Source organism: Nycticebus coucang, chromosome 7 (assembly GCF_027406575.1).
Source record: "Nycticebus coucang isolate mNycCou1 chromosome 7, mNycCou1.pri, whole genome shotgun sequence".
In the NCBI taxonomy this organism is placed as follows: Eukaryota; Metazoa; Chordata; class Mammalia; order Primates; family Lorisidae; genus Nycticebus; species Nycticebus coucang.
This window is the reverse complement of record NC_069786.1, coordinates 62,232,760-62,254,038: the sequence shown is the minus strand read 5'-3', so window position 1 is coordinate 62,254,038 and position 21,279 is coordinate 62,232,760. Positions and strand designations below refer to the sequence as shown.

Genomic DNA, 21,279 nt, shown 5'->3' with positions numbered 1-21,279 from the left:
ATGCTGAAAATCTCTTTGAATATGTGGTCTGTGAAGCATAAACACAGACATAATAAATTTTACCCAGAGAAAAGCAAATTATCTTTGAAAGTCTTCATTAGATAGAAAAAAAAATTCCATCTTATACTTGCAGAGAAACTTCTATCTGAGATCAACTTGAGTCAACCAATGTATTTTTTCAATGCCATGCAAACCCTTAAGCCATTTTAAAGAAAGATCAAGTCTTTTCTAGAGCCAAGCTAAACTATTTCTCCTGTAGCAGGCAGCGACGGTAACTGCCTCTGAACATTCCAGAGAGCCCAGCGCGGCAGGCAGGCTCTCAGACAGCTCATCCGAAGCCTCCAAATTGAGTTCCAAGAGTGCTAAGGAAAGAAGAAATCGGAGGAAGAAAAGGAAGCAGAAAGAGCAGTCTGGTGGGGAAGAGAAAGATGATGATGAATTCCATAAATCTGAATCTGAAGATAGCATCCGGAGGAAAGGGTTTCGCTTCTCCATTGAAGGGAACAGATTGACATATGAAAAGAGGTACTCTTCCCCACACCAGGTATGGCATTGCTGAGTTTACTGATACATGGATGAAAATTAGAACATGAAGAGAAGGAGAGAATTAGACTGGGCTTAGGAATTTTCATCAACTAAATAGATTACTATTTTTTATTATATGGAAACGTAGAACTTCTCTACATTGTTACGTGACATTTGCTTCATATATATGTAAGTCTCCAGCTTGATGTAGTTGAGATAACACTGGATTGAAAGTCAGAAGACCTGCATTTTAATTCTGATACTGTCCTTGGTCAATTGACTATAAATAATGGCATTTCATTTTTCTGATCTTGAGCATCTTTGAAAACATCAAAAACAACAAATAGTAACTCTGGTTCTTTAATCAGTAATATCCTTTTGATTATTTTATGATTTTATGTTGTTTTGCCCCAAATTTCTTTATAAACTACATGCATGCTTCTGAAAACATTAGTCATGATACATCACTTTGAATTTTAGAAGTATGAGCATCAGTTTCCAACAACACCATGACTTTTAGGTGAAACAGAAATAATAACTGAAGTGATTTTAGAAAGACATACTAAAATAATTTGGGAAAAGTGAAGGAATTTTTCAAAAGAGTAATGTTGTAATCCTAGCACTCTTGGAGGCCAAGGTGGGTGGATTGCTTGAGTTCAGGAGTTTGAGACCATCCTAAGCAAGAAAGAAGGCCCATCTCTAAAATAAAAATAGCCGGGCATTGTGGCAGTCACCTGTAGTCCTAGTTACTTGGGAGGCTGAGACAGGAGGATCACTTAAGCCCAAGAGTTTGAGGTTGCTATGAGCTATGACACCATAGCACTCTACTAAGGGTGACAAAGTAAGACTGCACCTCAAAAAAAAAATAGAAAATATTAATGAAAACGGATGTGGCCTTGTTAAAGTTATCCTTCCAGTGTTCATTGGATGTTTATAATGTCTATTGTGATATACTAAGAATGTTTCCTTTTAAACGAAGAAATGATAAAAGGGTTTTGATCTGTTATTGTTTTTGTTACTGCAATATTTTTAGGTTCCAATCTACCTCCCCATCCCTCAATCCCTAGGGCTAGAAAGCTCTTCTTAAGAAACTGTTTTAATTTAATCTGAATGCATATAAAATGAGAATGTGAATCCAAAGAAATGAGCCACATTCTGTTATGAATACTGAAATCTCCCACTTAATCTTGCAGAATGAAAACACATTTCGAAGGGTCATATTGATATGATTTTACTTTTTTGTTTGTTTCAAACTTAGTCTTTGTTGAGCATCCGTGGCTCCCTATTTTCTCCAAGGCGCAATAGCAGGACAAGCCTTTTCAGCTTTAGAGGGCGAGCAAAGGATGTGGGATCTGAGAATGACTTTGCTGATGATGAACACAGCACCTTTGAGGATAACGAGAGTAGGAGAGATTCTTTGTTTGTGCCCCGACGACATGGCGAGCGACGCAACAGTAACCTAAGTCAGACCAGCAGGTCCTCCCGGATGCTGGCCGTGTTTCCAGCCAATGGGAAGATGCACAGCTCTGTGGATTGCAATGGTGTGGTTTCCTTGGTTGGTGGACCTTCAGTTCCTACATCGCCTGTTGGACAGCTTCTGCCAGAGGTGATAATAGATAAGCCAGCTACTGATGACAATGTAAGGAAGTTTTCAATAGTTCAGGCATGGCTGGCTCATTAACGCTGCACCAGCCAGTGTTTCTACAGAACGGCAACCTTGAGAATGACTCCTGGTTGGTCAAGCTATGAATGCACCTGCATCTTGTAGTCTCTTGAAAAGACTAACCAACTAAAACTTAAGACCTCAACACTCTCCTGCACAAACCTGAATGCATTTACTTATTAAGTGTGCTGAGTATTAATTAAACACAATAATTACTGCCTCAAATAGGAGGATTTGCTATACACCTGTACTGAATTTACCTAGCAGTATATCCTCAAAGGCTCTGCTAGAACAGTACATGAATGACCCTTGGTGTTTAAGAATAAGGGGTGTATAATAAATCTTCCAATGTATTCTTTAGTATATCTCTGCTTTAGTTTAGATTTTCAAAAACACTGTGCTTAAATAGATAGTGCAATGGTTCCCTTAAAATTTCTGGTACTTGTATTTATCTTACTAAATAAATGCTGATATAAGTCTTCTCAAAACGAATCTAAATGAAGAAACACAAATAAATTATTAATACAGAAAGATAAAATAATTGTATGCAAAGGTATGTTACGTGCTTATGAACATGTACTTAGACGAGGAATTCCTGAACAGGCGCTGCCTCTATTTTAGACTGTTCACACATTTGGAAATATATCAGCATGAAGAGGAGTGACTCAGTCACAATTAGATGACTTATTGCTTTGGTACCCTGGATGAAACTGTTGTCCATGAAGCATGTTTGTGTTTTCTTTAACATACGGTTCGTGTTGTCAATGACCATCCCTGTCTTGTGTCCAGAAAATGAGATGGCAGCTAAAAGTGTTGGAATCATTGTTATTTCCTTAAAAACAAATGGCTACCTTCTCAAAATCCAAATGCTATGATCACTTATATCACCTTTAAATTACTATGTTTTTACTCTTAATTCAGAAGTAAGGGTAACTGCTGAATACATCTCTCAAGAGATTTATCTACTACATCAAAATTGTATCATATTTCATAAAATGAAATCAGAGAGTTAAAAAAAAATCTCACTTTTTGCTGTATGACTAAATGGCTAACAGTTTGGACATTCCAGGTTAATGATTCAATAAGTCAGTCATACCTGCCATCACCAACTCAGTGCATGACGCATGTGTCTCATGAAATCCACTGTGTCACCATCTGGTTGTTTGCTTATCACATTGCTTGAGTTCATCATTTAATGCATTAGCATTTTCTTCACAGGGAACAACCACGGAAACTGAAATGAGAAAGAGAAGATCAAGTTCTTTCCATGTTTCCATGGACTTTCTAGAAGATCCTTCCCAAAGGCAAAGAGCAATGAGTATAGCCAGCATCCTGACAAATACAGTAGAAGGTTTGTTACAAATTGTGTTGTTTGAGAAAAGATCTCTACTTGTGAGTTGGGAACAGTTCATTCTAATGATAAAACAAAAGGTCTTATTCAAGAGTTATTTATTTTTTGTATATATATATATACATACATGTACGTATGTTCTACAACATAAAAATTTCATTTAAATTCCATGATACTGGAATTAAGAATGTTTTCTTCATTTCTTGGGAAAAAATGACTCTTTGTCATAGCGAGCCTCCTTTTGTTCCACTTAGCTTAGGATTTGTAGCAGGATGGCCCCTGCTAGCCTCATCCTGAATACTCTCAAGATTGGGCAGGGAGAGAAGATCATTTCCACAAAATAGAAACAAAGAGATCATTCTTCCATCAGTACCTACACTAACTTTTATAGCCTGAGGTTGACAATGTAGGTTAGTCACTGATATAGGCTTAGACACAGTATCTAAACTACCCCAAACCATGCTATTGTGAAGACATCATTTAAAAATTCACTTACCATGAGGCCGAGTGCCGAGCCACAGTGTCAGAACACAAGAGAAACAACTATTATTTCCTACCTCTGCTCTGTGTGTATGTCTAATGAAATGTCTTTGGGAGTCTTACAATGAATTCTATAATTTTTTAACAAAATTATAGATTGACAAATTATAGGTTCAACAAAAAAAGGTTGACTCTGTTGTAAATAAAGATGTGCTGATGCCAAAAATACATCTAATGGAGCTTACATTAATAAATGTATATAATGTAACAAATTTATTATTTTGGTGGTCATTCTTATTTTTTTTTTTAATCTAGAACTTGAAGAATCTAGGCAGAAATGCCCACCTTGTTGGTATAAATTTTCCAACATATTCTTAATTTGGGACTGCTCTCCATATTGGTTAAAAGTGAAGCATATTGTCAACCTGGTCGTGATGGACCCCTTTGTGGACCTGGCCATCACCATCTGCATTGTCTTAAATACTCTTTTCATGGCCATGGAGCATTACCCCATGACACAACATTTCAATAATGTGCTTACAGTAGGAAACTTGGTAAGCATATTGGAAGGTAAATCTGTTCAGTCTTCAAGTTTTCTGTGTGAGAAATTTTTACAATAGCTTTTAGCAGTCTGTTAACCACCCTTCCTACCTCCTGGCTTCCCCCAAATGAGCTATATCTGTATCCACCTTTTTACCAAAAACAATGATCCTTAATGTCGTCATAAAAACTGAGAAATAAAACAGTAGGCATAGGCCTGCAGTACTACTTGAAAAGTCGATAGTGATCTTTACCACTTTGCCAAGTTGAAGAAGTAGTTCAGCGTTTAAAAAATACACTTTTAGAAATGATATGATTATAATTTTCCTTACCTTAGAAGGTTACAATAAAATGTTGGATTTTTTTATTCTTCTTAGTCATCATCATTGCAAGAAATAATTTAACAACTAATCAATGTCTGTAACTTTTCTGCTTCCAGGATCTAGGAAGTACACGCACTGTTTTGTCTACCTGTTCTAAATGAAAACTATGAAATATTAAAAACTGCTAGTACATTTTATTTATTATATGGTTAGCAAGGGCAATTTTTGGAGAAGGTTGCTACTTAAGTCTTTCTTTTTGTGCTTAAAAAGTCATAAATGATTAAAACATTTACCAGTTGACTTGATTTAGGAATATTACCTTTTATCTGCTATAAGAGAGAGCTAGCTAAAGTAATGTATGATTTTTCTACAATATTTGGTTTGAGGTTTAGGATTTTTGATGATAAAAAGCAAAAACGTGTAACATCTTGCAGTATTATTATTTATAGATTTTTAAAACTCTGCTATTTTTATTATGGAAATAAATTTATTTGTTATGTGCATAACAAGTCATGCGAGTAGTAATACATATATTATAATAGCAGATAATAATGTACAATAACTCTGACTTGAAGGAACTGGGACTAAACTTATAGATAATACAACTGTTCATGAAAAAAATCATGCCAGCATCTGTGTTGTATACAGTCAGCAGGATGAGGCAGCTTGATGTAACAGAGTGAACACTTAAAAAAGATTTGCACTCAAATCCTCGTTGTGCCATTTTCCAGTTATATGATAGAAAGAGAGTTAATTTTGTCTATCTGAACATCTTAGGTTCTTCACCTGCAAAGTAACCATTATAATAACTGTATTATCCATGTATTAAGAGTTTCTGTGAAAATAAAATGAAATACCGTACATGAGTCTTTCATCAACTATAAGTTACCATATCCATTTAAGTTAGTAATGAATCATTATAATGAAAGCAGCATAACCATTATGTTTTAAGAGGAAATATTGTGTCGTGTACTTTATCATTATCTGATGGAATTAGAGTCATTTTGTTGTGATCTTAGGTTTTCACTGGGATCTTTACAGCAGAAATGTTTCTGAAAATTATTGCCATGGATCCATATTATTATTTCCAAGAAGGCTGGAACATCTTTGATGGTTTTATTGTAACGCTTAGCCTGGTAGAACTTGGACTCGCCAACGTGGAAGGATTATCAGTTCTTCGTTCATTCCGACTGGTAAAAACAAAACAAAAGAGTAATAAACACAAAAGCCATTCCTACAATCAGCATTCTTACATAGTATTGTCATAGATTTTACCACATAACCGTTACCACTTTAATTTGTTGTGTAACATTCCCATTGTCAAAAACTGTTCTTCAATGTAAAAAAATATATATATATTTACTAAAGGGCGGCACCTGTGGCTCAGTGAGCAGGGCACCGACCCCATATACCGAGGGTGGCGGGTTCAAACCTGGCCCCGGCCCCGACCAAACTGCAACAAAAAAGTAGCCGGGCGTTGTGGCGGGCACCTGTAGTCCCAGCTACTCGGGAGGCTGAGGCAGGAGAATAGCCTAGGCCCAGGAGTTGGAGGTTGCTGTGAGCTGTATGATGCCACGGCACTCTACCGAGGGCGATAAAGTGAAACTCTGTCTCTACAAAAAAAAAAAAAAAGAAAGAAAAAAGAAAAAAAAATTTACTAAAACCTCTATTCCCAAGAGCATAGTCATGTAAAGCTTAATATATTACTCAGTTGCTATTCTCACTAATTTTTGTTTCTAGAAGCTGTTAAAGTTAATATTTCTAGATCCAAGAAAATTTTTAATGAAAATATAACACCTTTTAAACTTAAAAATGGCCCTTTGTAGCAGTGAATAATAATCAGTTACAATATGTGCAGGTGGAAACTTTTCATAATTCTACTTCTTTAAAAAATCAAAGAAGAAAAAGTTTATATGATTCCTAAATAGCCCATTAATTCACATATGTACTCTTGCAAGTCGGGAAACAATGGTAGAGTCATGGAAAATATCCCTGCACATATAACTATATTAATGCTCCAAAGGACCACTAATGGATAATAAACATTTTTCTCTGTTTGTATCTGGACTCAAGATGATGTTACTTTGCACGTTATTGAGAAATGAATATCTTTCAGCAGAGATCATTCAGATTCAGATGTTACTATTTTAATGTCAGATATGGTATATCGTAGAACCATCTTTATAAAACAAATTAAGAAGTGTTGAACCCCAAATAATCATTAACAATTCACTCTCAGATACAATGATCTAAATGGCTAACATAGGGAGACTCTAAATTCTTCCTATGGGGGTCCAAAATTAGTCATGAGCTGGAGAGATTTAGGGCAGGATAGATACAGTAAGAGATTTAATTTTGGGTATCATGCTTGGTAAATCTCAATATATGTAATGTTTTAAAAGATCATAATGATGCACATTCATTTTTTATTTTCCAGCTCCGAGTTTTCAAGCTGGCAAAGTCTTGGCCAACATTAAATATGCTGATAAAAATCATCGGCAATTCTGTGGGGGCTCTGGGAAATCTAACCCTGGTGTTGGCCATCATTGTCTTTATTTTTGCCGTGGTCGGCATGCAGCTCTTTGGTAAGAGCTACAAAGATTGTGTCTGCAAGATCTCCAGTAACTGTGAGCTCCCGCGCTGGCACATGCACGACTTCTTCCACTCCTTCCTGATTGTGTTCCGCGTGCTGTGTGGAGAGTGGATAGAGACCATGTGGGACTGCATGGAGGTCGCTGGCCAAGCCATGTGCCTTACTGTCTTCATGATGGTCATGGTCATTGGAAACCTAGTGGTAGGTACTCACTTGAGATACGTATTTCAGGCTTGGTGCCTGTAGCTCGGCAGCTAGGGCACCAGCCACATACACCAGAGCTGGGAGGTTCAAACTCAGCCCAGGCCTGCCAAACAACAATGACAACTACACCAAAAAATAATCAGGCATTGTGGCGGGTGCCTGTAGTCCCAGCTACTTGGGAGGCTGAGGCAAGAGAATCACTTGAGCCCAAGAGTTTGAGGTTGCTGTGAGCTGTGACGCCATGGCATTCTACCAAGGGTGACATAATGAGACTCTGTCTCAAAAAGAAAAAGCATATGTATTTCAGAAATATGTTAAAAGCATAATGGAATGCCTATCATTTTGTTTAAAAAATAAAGGCCCATATTACCTTGGATATGCTTATATTCTCACTTTGAAAACACAAAGTAACAGTGACCCTACCTAATTCTGTTATGTCAATTATTTCATCACATTTATTTTGTGAATTGCAATAAAGTATCATATTGAACACAGGGATAAAAGGATATGCTGGGAACATTGTACAAATTCAGAGCCAAGGAAGAAAGAATTGTAAAAGGAAGAGAGCGAAAAAGCCCAACGTTACCTTCCAGTATAGAACTACAAAACGGTACCTTTACATCTCATAATAACTGCAATTTCCTTGCCCTTTTGTGGCATACAGCATTCAGTCACTCTATGCCCAATGGCAGATGTGTTAGCCAGACTGAATTGGTTTATTCTCTGTTGCCTTCAGGTCATAACAAAGGATGACAAATGATGCCTGAGATTATACTGAAGGAGTAACTGAGCAGTTCTTCTCTCTCTGAAATTTGAAGTGTTACTGTTTATAGTAAGAAATAGATAGCATATTACAAAAGATGTGGACATTAATGTGCCAGCCTTGTAGAAATATCAGAGATTATTCAAAAACAGTTCTAATTAGTCAACTGTGAGGTAATGAGAAATACAAGAGGTTAAGAAAACAAGTATCAATGCCTATGTTAAGTCCTTAATCTTCATTCTGAGTCATAATGGAGCTTTCACTTAATTTCCAGTTTAATGTCTCTGTTTATCAAAAAGAAGGAACTGACAAAAAGAAGGTTACATAGTGTAACCTTATGTCAGTTCATTCAACTTATTCATTTTACAAATAGAAGAACTTGAGAGCAATAGAAATCATGTTTTTGCCCAAGGATGTATAGGTCAGTAGTTAATGAATCAGGTCACGAACTCAGATCACCCAATTTCTCATCACTATCCTATAGTGTTTTTCATTTAGTTTTAGAACTTAAGGTCCAAGCACAGTGCTCAGCCTATACTCCTAGAACTCTGGGAAGACAGATGGGAAGAGATCTTCAGGTCAGGAGTTTGAGACCAGCCTGAGCAACATCCTATCTATGCCAAAAGTCTAAAAAACTTAGCGAGGCATGGTAGTCCCAGCTACTTGGAAGGTTAAGGCCGGTGGATCGCTTGAGATCAGGAGCTTGAGGTTGCAATACACTACGGTCACACCACTGCCCTCTAGCCAGAACAATAAAGCAAGAGTCGGTCTCAATAAACCAAATGAAATAGAACAAAAGCAATAAAAAATAACTCATTGTTTCCTCCACACTTACAAGAATAATCTGTACTTGTTTTACATTGGAAAGAAATTGTAATCATGTTTTTTATTGTTTTTAAGGTCCTGAACCTCTTTCTGGCCTTGCTTCTGAGCTCATTTAGTGCAGACAACCTCGCCGCCACTGATGATGATAATGAAATGAACAATCTCCAAATTGCTGTGGACAGGATGCAGAAAGGAATAGATTATGTTAAAAGAAAAATATATGAATTCATTCAACAGTCCTTTGTTAGAAAACAAAAGATTTTAGATGAAATTAAACCGCTTGATGATCTAAACAACAGGAGAGATTGTATGTCCAATCATACAACCGAAATTGGGAAAGATCTTGACTATCTTAAAGATGTAAATGGAACCACAAGTGGCATAGGCACCGGCAGCAGTGTTGAAAAATACATTATCGATGAAAGTGATTACATGTCATTCATTCACAATCCCAGTCTTACTGTGACTGTACCAATCGCTGTAGGAGAGTCTGACTTTGAAAACTTAAACACAGAGGACTTTAGTAGCGAATCTGATTTGGAAGAAAGTAAAGAGGTAAGATTCCATACAGGTGGGTAGGAATAAATACATACACACACACATACATACCAATGGTCTCCAACTTAAGATGGTTCAACTGTGTTTTCTCAACTTTATGATGGTGCAAAAGCAATATGCCTTCATTAGAAACTGTACTTTAAATTTGGTCTTTTCCCAGGCTAGCAATATGCGTACAATACTGGGCTGTGGCTTACTGCAGTCAGCTATGTGATTTTGAGGATAAACAACCAATATTATACTCTATAGTGTATTAAATAAATTACATGAGATATTCAACATGTTATTACAAAATATGCTTTGTCCTAGATGATTTTGCCCAACTGTAGGCTAATGTAAATGGTCTGAGCACATTTAAATTAGGTTAGGCTAAGTAAACAATCATGCTTGGTAGATTAGGTGTATGAAATTTATTTTGACTTATAATATTTTCAACTTACACTATTTTCAACTTAAAATAGGATGCTTGAACATAACCCCATCAGAAGCCAAAGGACATCTGTAATACATGTACATAATATTATGTTACCTGCATTTGTGATTATATATTGTCTATATAGAATTCTTTTACCACAACCTAAAACTTCATTTCACGGAAGAACCAAAGACAAAGATTTAACCCAAATAAATGAATGATATATTGAAGAATAACTCATATGTTTCTCATCCTCACTAATAGATACTGGTTAGATGAATGAATGAATCATCCTACAAAAGGATAAAAATATTTAATCCTATGTTGTCCTGGAAAAGGATGTGTTACCATCCTAACTTTTCAGACAAGAACACTAGCTTATGGTCACATAACTAGCGAGGGAAGAGCTAAGACTTGTGCTTATAGCCTTTTTTCACATGTGCATGGAAAAGAACTTAATAAGAACTATTCTGTGTAGTTCCTTTAACTGAAAGTGCATTTTTCTATATATTAATCTTCTTGGACTTCCATAACTATATACTATAATCTGAGTAGTTTAACACCCAAAATTATTTTCTCACACTTCAAGAAACTGAGAAAGTCTGAGCTGATTGTGCCAGCAGGATCAATGTCTGGTGAGGGCTGTCTCCTTGGGTTCCAGATGGCTACCTCCTTGCTGTGTCCTCACATGGCCTGTTGTCAGTCTTGTGCTGGAGAGAAAGAGCTCTGCTATCCCCTATTCTCATCAAGGCACCAGTCCTTTCAGATTACGGCCCCACCTGTTTGTCTCCATTTACCCCTTTCACTACCTCGCAGGCCCTATTTTCAAATTCGATCGTATTGCAACTTAGAGCTTTGACGTATGGATTTGAGGGGGGACAAAATTCAGTCCAGAGCAACCTACTTAAAATTATTGTTTATTTCTAATGGATATATAAGATAATTCAAAAGAAGTCTAGAACAAAGCCTTTACTTCTCAGTTAGTGTATGGAAGTCTCAAAAAGTGCACAGTCCCACCCTTTAAGCTACTGAGTATAAATAATTTAAAAGATATAGCATATCAAATACCATTCTATTATATAACACCATGTCACACACATTTTGATAGTTGTTCACCTAAGATACCACAGGCATGTGACATCCTTTTGAGTTATTGAATATGCCTCTTTAAAGATGTTTTAAGCAATTATAATGACTCTGAATAATCCAGGCAATCTTTCCCTTTTTGCCGTAGGGGGCTAGTATCGGAACTATCAACCTGAGGCTTCCCCCTAGCTTTAGAGCTTAACCCTCACTTTAGAGCTTCTTAGGTCATTCAACTTTGTGTCATGAGAGGAGGGGCAGGGGTATAGTGCAGAGACATAATGGAAGAAAGATCCTGGTCTCGTTTCTCATGTTCGTAGAAGAAATAGATTCGGGAAATAAGTGATAGATTGCTTTTGTAAAACATTGTGGAATTTTTCAACATTTATAATTTGAATATATCTCAGTTTAAGCTTTTTTCATTAAAGGACTCAGGTTTTGCTAAGGAATAAGATGGCCAATTAAAAAAAATATATTGTCTTCCTATTTATAAAGTTGGTTCTTAACCTCTGCTTAAAGAAATTTAATAATATCCTCATCCGATTTTCTTTAGACTTACATTAAACATTTGATGAGGAATAATGACTACCACCTATTATCTGTTAAAACAGGGAGGGTTCTTTTATTATAAAGACCATCCATAACAAATACTTTTTCTGCAAAAATTTGACATGTTTTATGCTGTTACTATCTGTGTTTGTATTGATCAGGGCTAAAAGGAACACTAATCTCTTTTAAAGTGGCTATCCATCCAACCAGGAGAGGCAGTTCTGTTTCTTGATACTTTGTGTGTGACATTTTATACCGTGAGACATCGCATTAAGTGACATTTTGAATGTTAGGATAATAGAGACTAGAGGTAAATTAAGGCAGTACTTCTCAAATTGTGTGTTATGGACAAGTTGGAGTTGAGAAAACTGCTTAATAGAACTGTGGGTTTTTTTAATTTATTTTAATGAAATAGAATAGATCACGTCAAGAGCGCATTGCACGTTGTAGGGTAAAGTTCTGATTAAATGAAGCTTTTACTGTCTGGGCTGAACCCTAATGAATTGTTTGTCTAATTAGAGTGCACACACTTGGTTCCTAGGGGTAGAGGTAGAAGTTCAGCAGTTCGTAAATTTCTGAAAAACCCTATCAGCTCTTCAAGGTAGTGGTAAGGAAGCCTTCTGGCCCCCAAGAAGAATGGTAGCTTTCTTTTTTGGTTTCCAGAGATGTAAAGCATACAGCACAGGTAATAATAAATAAGGCATACTCTCAACTCATCCATCCCACAAAGTACTGTAATATTTTAAAATAGTTACTTCTGTGGACGCATGTTTCTCTATTCATGTCCTGATCTACTTACACATATGTGATCCAAAGTAGACACTTAGATAAAACTTTTCCAGTTCATTCAAGCCTTCTTCATAGAATCAGTTAAAAGGATTCTCATACTCACACTTGGTCTGATGAAAGTGTACTTGAAAATATAGTTTTATGGGCCATGATTTTGGACCCCATTTTTCTCGGATTCAGTTGAGTTACATTTTGTTTTTGTTAGCCATTTTACCCTCCCAGTTTATGCCATGTTTCTAAAAAGGTAATAATCCCTCATTGTGTTCACATAAATTGCTACTGAAATGTGTTTGTATCTCATCCAACTGAAATATTAAAAATTAAATACTGAAACTTCTATTCATCCCCTTATATTTTTCACTTCTTTCATTCATTTTTGAATTACCTTTTTTTTTAATATTCTTTTATAGATGGTCGTATTGTCTCAAATTTCCTGGCACTTCCACTTCATTATTTCTTCCTTCTGATCAGAAATAAACCCACACAAAATTATTTCTCCTTGTTGCTTCATCAGTGTTATGTTGCGGTTTGTTCCTCAAAGCAAGGCAAAATTTATGAGATGCTCTGCTGTTAGAGAAATGAAACTGAGAGCAGAAGCCCCCAAACATGAAGAGTCTTTGTTCTACGTTAGTAACGCAGAATATAGTAGATTGAAGTAATCTCATCATTTGGGGATTTTCTGTGTTAGCCTTTATTCTTTTTGCCTACTTTCATTTATTCAGCAGTTCCCATATTTCAAGGGACTAGATAATGGGCAATACTAATAAGCCATAGCTATGATTCAGGTAGCATGACTCTCCACCTTTAAATATGAATTTTCATATTCAGACATACCTTACTGACTCAAAACTGTTATCTTTCATGGCCTATATTATACCTGTTTCGTTTGAATGTGTTACTGTTTTCTGGTTATAATTTCAATAATGACTTATCTACAGTGGGCCATTATAGTACCCCAGAAATTGTATTAATGCCTCAGGTTAAAATTACAAGAGTCCATTGTTTAATATCCACATTCTGAACATTTGAGTTTAGACAGGTGAGACTCTAGTTACCATGTTCTTGGTGAAAGATCAGATACTGGCTTCCATAATTCCGCTTTAGCTACATACTGTGGGATGTTACCTAACTAATCCTCAATTTGCTTATCTCAAAAATGAGAATAATGTTATCTTCTGCATTCTTTGGGAGGGATGTTAAATAAGATAACTTGAAGTGCTTAGCACAGTGCCTAACATATAGTAAGTATTCAATAAATTGTTGTCATTATTGTTATCACTAGTCACATACCAGCATACTGTTTCAGTTATTTTTTTTTATCAGAATTAGCTAGTAACATAATCCACTATGTGCATATTTTTGGTGTATGCTTTTTGACATCTTTGATAAATTGTTTTATAAAGTGATCTGGGGATAGTAATAAATTGCATTTTTTCTGTTTAATTTTATAATTGTTTTGATTAAGTTCTTTATATGGTAAACCCCTTGAAATATTTAAGAAAATGGTTTTTCTGAAGTGTGTCCCAATCAGAAGATATAAGTATGCAAAAATCTGAAGACCTGATGCAACAGGATGGGTTTAGAAATGAAGAGCAGACTGGAATTGCTGGGGCATAAAATCACAGGAGATGAGCTAAAGATGTCAGCAAGGGGCAAATAGTCTCAGTTCCAGGAAACCAAGAATAGATGGATGTGAAGAGACATGGTAAGATGGAAACTCATATTTACGTATTAATACTTACAGTCCTACATCAGGGATACAGTCACACATTACTGTCCTCTATTCCAGGACAAACTTAGTGGCAGTCTTTTCTACATCTTCCACCTAGTAGTTTCCAGATGAAGAAAACGCCTGGCATGGGTCACATTCATCATCTCTTTGAGTGACAATGACCTCACTCAAGGATATCAAAATAATTTGAGGAATTGTTTTTAAAGCTTTGGAACATTTCTTGACTCATGAAATGGAAATTTTAGCTAGAAACGTAATGTTTCTATTGAACATTAATGATGAAGAATGGTGGCTTAGACAGATTTGGAGAGCTTGGAGAGCTGGGCAGAACTGTTAAGACCATTCAAAATACAATATAAAATTATGTCTTCCCAATTAAAATGTGAGTTTCATTGGTTAAAGATGATGTGTTATTGGATTTTTATCCTCTGAAGCACTTACAATAATATTGGGTACGTATTATTAAATTTCCAGTAAATTTATGAGTTTTAGTTCATTTATATAAATGCTAGACTAAAAGCTCAGGAGCCTTAACTCTAGGAAAATCACTAATTCTGCATTACCTGGTTTCCTAATTTATTCAATGAGGAAACATGTTCTGTAATGCCATCGGAATGTTATAAGGATCTAAAAGCTGTATGGATGTTAAAAGTACTCAAAAACACAAGGTGATTTTGAGTACACAATGATCAGCAAAATTACCTCTGTAATTCAGTTTAAATATTATAAATACCTTTGTAAAGAATTGAGTTATTAAATTATACCTCTTTGGAATAAAAATGACACCTTTTGCTAAAGTAATCAAGAAGAAAATTAGAAAGAAGAGTAGAAAACAGTAGACTCCTTTTAGCAATTTGTGAGCCTCAGAATACTAAGTACAGTCATTGTAATTCAGGTCATTTTAATAGCGAGTATCATTTCTTATGCATAAACAAAGCTCTGTTTGAGGGGTTCTACACATATTATCTTATTTAACCTCCATGCCATAAGATAAATATTATTACTCCAATCCTGTACATTAGGATGAACCATATTTTGAACAAATGAACACTTGCTGGAGTCACACACCTAGTCAGTGGTTGATCCTGGACTAGAATGCAGGCAGTCTGCTACAGTCTGTGTTCTTATTATTGCTCTAAATCTTCTTCATAATTTCTGAAAAGTTGCTTTCTTTGAAATTTATTTAAAATGACACTGTTTATGGAGAACTAAGTATGGGTGTCAACTACATATTTGGTGTTAACCGCCAACCTTTGATCACTAGACATAGATTAATAGCACAGCCTTAATGAGGGTGAGTCCTCTTGCTCAGTCTTGAACCATCTCCTTCCTCTTCTGCTGGCCTGCACTTTAGGCTGATCTGTTTCTGCCTCCCACACTGACCTGTGGAAATCCCATTCCACTCAGAGGACTTAGTCTCACAGAATATGGATACTCGAGGTGGCACTTAAGGGAGAACTCCTGGGTTTAACACTGCCTGGAAGAATCTGACGAATCATAAGGAAACACTTCTGTGATGCATCATTAGATTATAAGGTCTGTGAGAGCAAGAAATCACTAATCACGTCTTACCTTAAGTCCCCATCACTTACAACATACGTATTAAATGAATGAACAAATGTGTGATGAGCAATTAATTCTTGATTTTCATTTGTTCTCCCAATTATATCAACTGTGTTTTAAAAATGTACTTGCTGCTTTGCTGATATTTTTCCATTTAATACTTTCATCCCTCCTGTATATGGATTAAGGAACATATGACAACTTTCAGCCTAAGCCCATGAACTCCAGGAGATGGCATTTACTTTCCATAAAAAGCACTACCATCTAGCCGTGGAAATCCAAGCTCCCTCTTTCTTATATCTATGTAATCACACCACCAAGTCCACTTATCCCTGTCTACTTTTCTGCATCCTCACTGCCTCCACCCAATGTCAGACTCCCATCATCTCTCAGATTTCCTGATCTCTCACACTAAGCCCCCTTACTAGTCTAGTCTGAGCACAATGATGGAGACTCTTTCTAAAATATATGTTTGATCATAGATCTATCCTCCCTAACTTTTCAGATGTTACCTATTGTTCACAGATTTAACAAGGGTATAAATCCCTATAAAACCTGTCCACCGATGATCTCATCTAGTCTCATGAAATAGTATATCCCACCCCTCCCCACCCAGCTACACTGATCTTTTGTTTCCCCATCTGCATACTTTACTGGTCTCATCTTTATACTTGTTCTTTCTACTAGAAATACTCCTCCTTCGCCCAACTTGTCATTCTGGACCTAATTGTCCCTTTCTTCAGCCATTCCCTTCCTAGACAGAGCTAAATACTCTCAATATCCCTTATAAGAACCCTAGCAGAGAATGTGGCAATTGTTTGCCTCTGACTATGAACCGAGGAGAGCAGTTTCTGTGTCTACTATATTTACTTTTTGTTTTGTAGGTCCTAGTGTTGATGCTTGGAATATTCTAGTATTTTTGGTTGTTAAAAATGTCAAATATCGGTAATTATGGGTCTTACAAATTATGCAATATTGTGATGAAAACTGTTACCATTTATCAAGAAAGTACATACCAAACATTTTCCATTTGTCATTTTGTTTGATCCTTAAAACAACCATTTGAGGTAGGACCATTTTACAAATTATAAATCTAAAGGTTAAGGAGGTCAAGATAATTGCGCAAAGTCCACAAAACCATAAAACCAGTAATTGTGATTCAAACTCTATGAATGCTGCACTATGAAATGCTAAGTCTCAAAACAGTGTCTTTTCCTTTGATATTATATTGTTGCTTTGTTGAGAATCTTTAATAGAGATGATTTTAATTTTTAATATGCATAGTGTACACTGGAAATACTTACTAGTGCACAATGTACACAATGAAATATTAATAATATTTTTGATCACCTCATTTATGTGTGATTTGAGATACATATAGCCATGATAGATATCTGGATGTATATGGATGTATATTCATATGTACACACACACACCTATATATATATACACGTATATGTAAAACATACATATATATGAAACAATATTAAAATGTTCACCTTTAAAATAGTACCCACCTGGTTTTAAAAATGAGTAGTTGGAATATATTCTGTATTTGTTTAATTTAAATATATATAATATATATTGTACAGATAATACATATAGTGTATGTATAACATACTAATTCTATATCATTTTGACCCTTAAATTCCAGATTTATTTATTTATATCACTTATTATAAATTAAACATCATTAAATTAGGTAAATAAGATCTCTGTGAGAAACTGAATGTGAAATTCAAAGCAGAAACATTCTAAGATCAAGTTAGAGAACAAGAAAAAAGCATTTAATCATTTACTCTCAAAGAAATATTGCGGAGCAGATTGTTTGATTGGCTTCATTTTGCTTTGCTTTGTTTTGCTTCACCCTCAAGGTCAAAATCATTTGCTATAGTAGAGAACACTTTTTAAAAGCAAGAAATGTTGCATAAATCCACTGAGGATAAAAAATGCTCTTCCCATCAGAATTGTAATTATTAAGTGGTTATTGAATGCCCTGATGTACAAGGCAGAGTAGATGCTTCAAATACAATGTGGTCTCTCCATTTCCCCAGCTCAGACATTAAGTCAGTCTGCCAAAAAGTAGGAACAATATAAATCAGTGTATAAATGCATAATTTAGCTATTGAGGATAATTTTTAAAAATATACTTATTTTCAAAGGAACTAACCCATATGGAAATTAACAAATTAAAGGATAATTAGTTGCTTAATAAATATTAAAATGGATTTTTTAAATATTCTGTTTGTCTTGAAAGCAGTGAAAATAAATTAATATGTAAAAGATAGATTTAAAAATAAATTGAATTTTGATCTTGAACAAGAAAGAAACATTAATTAGCTTTATTTATTTATTTATTTATTTTATTGTTTTATTTATGTTATTTTTATTTTATTTTATTTATTCTTTTTTTTTTTTTTATTGTTGGAGATTCATCGAGGGTACAATAAGCCAGGTTACACTGATTGCAATTGTTAGATAAAGTCCCTCTTGCAATCATGTCTTGCCCCCATAAAGTGTGACACACACCAAGGCCCCACCCCCCTCCCTTCAATAAAAGTGCTTATTTGAGAATATTTTAGTTTTGCTGTTATCTACTTTTTGAGCATTTTTTTTGAACTCATATTTTATGTTCTAATGTAGAGCTGGACTTTTCCCATACATGTAAAGAGTCTTTCCTTCCCTTTTTAAATAATAATATTATCATGTCAATCAAATAAAGAAGAGAGGCTCGGTGCCAGCCACATACATTGAAAGTGGCAGGTTTGAACCCAGCCTTGGTCAGCTAATCAACAATGGCAACTGCAACAAAAATAGCCGGACGTTGTGGTGGGCACCTGTAGTCCCAGCTGCTTGGGAGGCTGAGGCAAGAGAATCTCTTGAGCCCAAGAGTTTGAGGTTGCTATGAGCTGTGACGCCACAGCATTCTACTGAGGGCAACATAGTGAGACCCTGTCTCAAAAAAAATAAAAATGAATAAAGAAAGAAGAGAGCCACTTTATCTTATATTTCAACAATGAGAAATATAAGCATATATTGATAAAAATATCCTGATTATGAAGGTTTTAATACAATTTAGCCTGTGATAAAAAGTTAAGAGAAAATAAGGACACTGAGAATTTACATAACATAAATAACAAAAGGAAATGTAATATAACTATACATAATTTCAAAAATATCACATATTTTATAATATTACAAATATAAAAATATAGCATATTCACATAATTTCAAAATGAGAATATGCTCACTGGATATTATTAACATAAATTAACCATGTACTAGAGCTCAAGGTAGAGCTCAGAGTAAACTTCAGTAAATTTTAGTTAATAGACATTACACAGGGTTATCCAATACAATGCAGTTGACTCTGAAATTAATAATAAATTGATTGAAAGAATTTCAACCACTTGAAATTAAGAAATTCCCCCTAAACAAATATTGAATTGAGGAGGATACGTGGAATAGCTATTTCAAACATAAAAAGATTTTATGTCAAAATCTATGGAATAGGACGAAGTTGTTATTGAATGTCATAATACTACTAAGAATGATTAATAAAGCATAAAAGAATATTTAAAAGATTTTAATTCAATAAAATAAAGGGAATATAAATAGAAAAACTAATATTAGTATAACAGGTTCTAGGAGAAAAATTTGTAAGGAATAGACACTTTGGTATGATCCTTACTCTTGGAAAATTACCACCCTATGTTTGGAAATTACCACCCAATTTTCTAGCCAACACCTTAGCATCATGTCATTGAGACCCTGCGTGGAGACTGAAGTGCTAGACTTCTGAGTTATGGAAACTGTGAGGTGGTGAATTCCTGTTGTTTTAAGCTCCTTCGTGCACAGGAGTTTGCTACACAGTAATAAAAACTAATACATTTGGCAAATCGTTTTTGTTAAAACTCAAATGATTTTCTGTGTATAAACAGCAACTACACTCTAATAAGAACACTAACACATCAATAGAAAAAATGGGCAAAAGCAGAGAAATTATAGATGAAAAACAATAATTGGAAGACAGACCTTAAGAATTATTACCCTTAATTCTAATGAAATAAATTATTATTAAGAAAATAATAATGTTCTTTCTACTGTTCAATTTGGCCAAATTACAAAAAGGAAATAAAAAGCAGCACACGAAAAGGAATAAAAGAACGGATAAATGAATTACTCTGGGAAATGGGTCCATGAGACCCTCAAAGATCAAAACATGGTATCTTCCAATAAATGTTTAGTGATTGAATTATTGCACAAAGAGCTAATAGGGAAATTAAATTCAAAATTGGCTATATGCGGACTACTTCTTTATTTCTAGAGTGGAAATAGCTATTACTTCTCCTTCCTGGTCGGAGATGATCATTGGATTTTTCTAGCCACAGACCGGCCGGCTGTTACCAGAGCAGGCCCAGCAGCGGCACCCACTCTGAGCTCTTCCATCACTTTTCTCCTGAGTCCAGATCTGCTTCCTGTGCCGCCTTCTCCTCAGTCTAGGGGATTTTCTTCTCATATCAACTTGCTTCCATGTTAATAATTCCGTATAATCTTCCCTATAATCATCTTACATTTGTTCTTCCATTTAAATGTCTTCTTGTAAAATTCGGGCATGCATTTTCCCTAAATTTTGATTTAAGTGTGGTTTTCAATACTTGTTTTCAATATTTTAAAAATGTATGTATTCATTTATTTAGAGAAAGGGTCTTGCTATATTGCCCACACTGGCCTTGAACTCTTAGGCTCAAATGATCCTCCAGCCTCAATTGGCCGGGGATATAGGCAGTTTTTCAATACCTTTTAACAATTTTGTTTCTAAAACCCATTCCTTTGTGTATCATGGATATGCAAATTAGATGGTAGTGGACCTTACCTGCTTGGCCTTCCCCTCGTTCTTAACCCTGAAGCCTAGATCTCAGCAGAACAGAGGCTAGAAACTCCTCTTCCATAGTAAGACAGATACTCCCCTTCCGTCAAAAGATACATTGTGAACATTTCTATAATTATTGATTAGAAGATAGCGGTTACAGTTCATCAGCAGCAAAGATGTTGTGTTTCCCTAAATTTTCAGGTACATTAATGACTAAATATGTAGCATTTTCTACACAATTTATAAAAATTGAAAGTTTAAGTTTCATCTTGGTGACTTCCTCTCATTTTTGTTATTGGACTATTATCTTTGAGTATAAAGTTCTTGGCACCTTTTGTTAATGTTTTTACTTATTTGACTCTATTTATTATTTAATAGTTTTACTTATTTAATCAATTAATTTTAGTGTGTTTATTCATGTTCTTTATTTAGTACAGCAATAAACCCACT

General features: G+C 35.2%; 1 protein-coding gene across 1 annotated transcript in view; it reads left to right on the top strand.

Moving 5' to 3' along the window:
- Positions 1-21,279, top strand: part of LOC128590490 (sodium channel protein type 1 subunit alpha) — a 136,196-nt gene that overhangs the window by 83,205 nt on the left and 31,712 nt on the right. Inside the window, exons 11-17 of the mRNA XM_053597810.1 lie at positions 260-544; positions 1,784-2,164; positions 3,407-3,539; positions 4,335-4,573; positions 5,902-6,075; positions 7,320-7,676; positions 9,343-9,822. Coding sequence (XP_053453785.1) covers positions 260-544; positions 1,784-2,164; positions 3,407-3,539; positions 4,335-4,573; positions 5,902-6,075; positions 7,320-7,676; positions 9,343-9,822 — 2,049 coding nt within the window. The remainder of the gene's footprint in view (positions 1-259; positions 545-1,783; positions 2,165-3,406; positions 3,540-4,334; positions 4,574-5,901; positions 6,076-7,319; positions 7,677-9,342; positions 9,823-21,279) is intronic.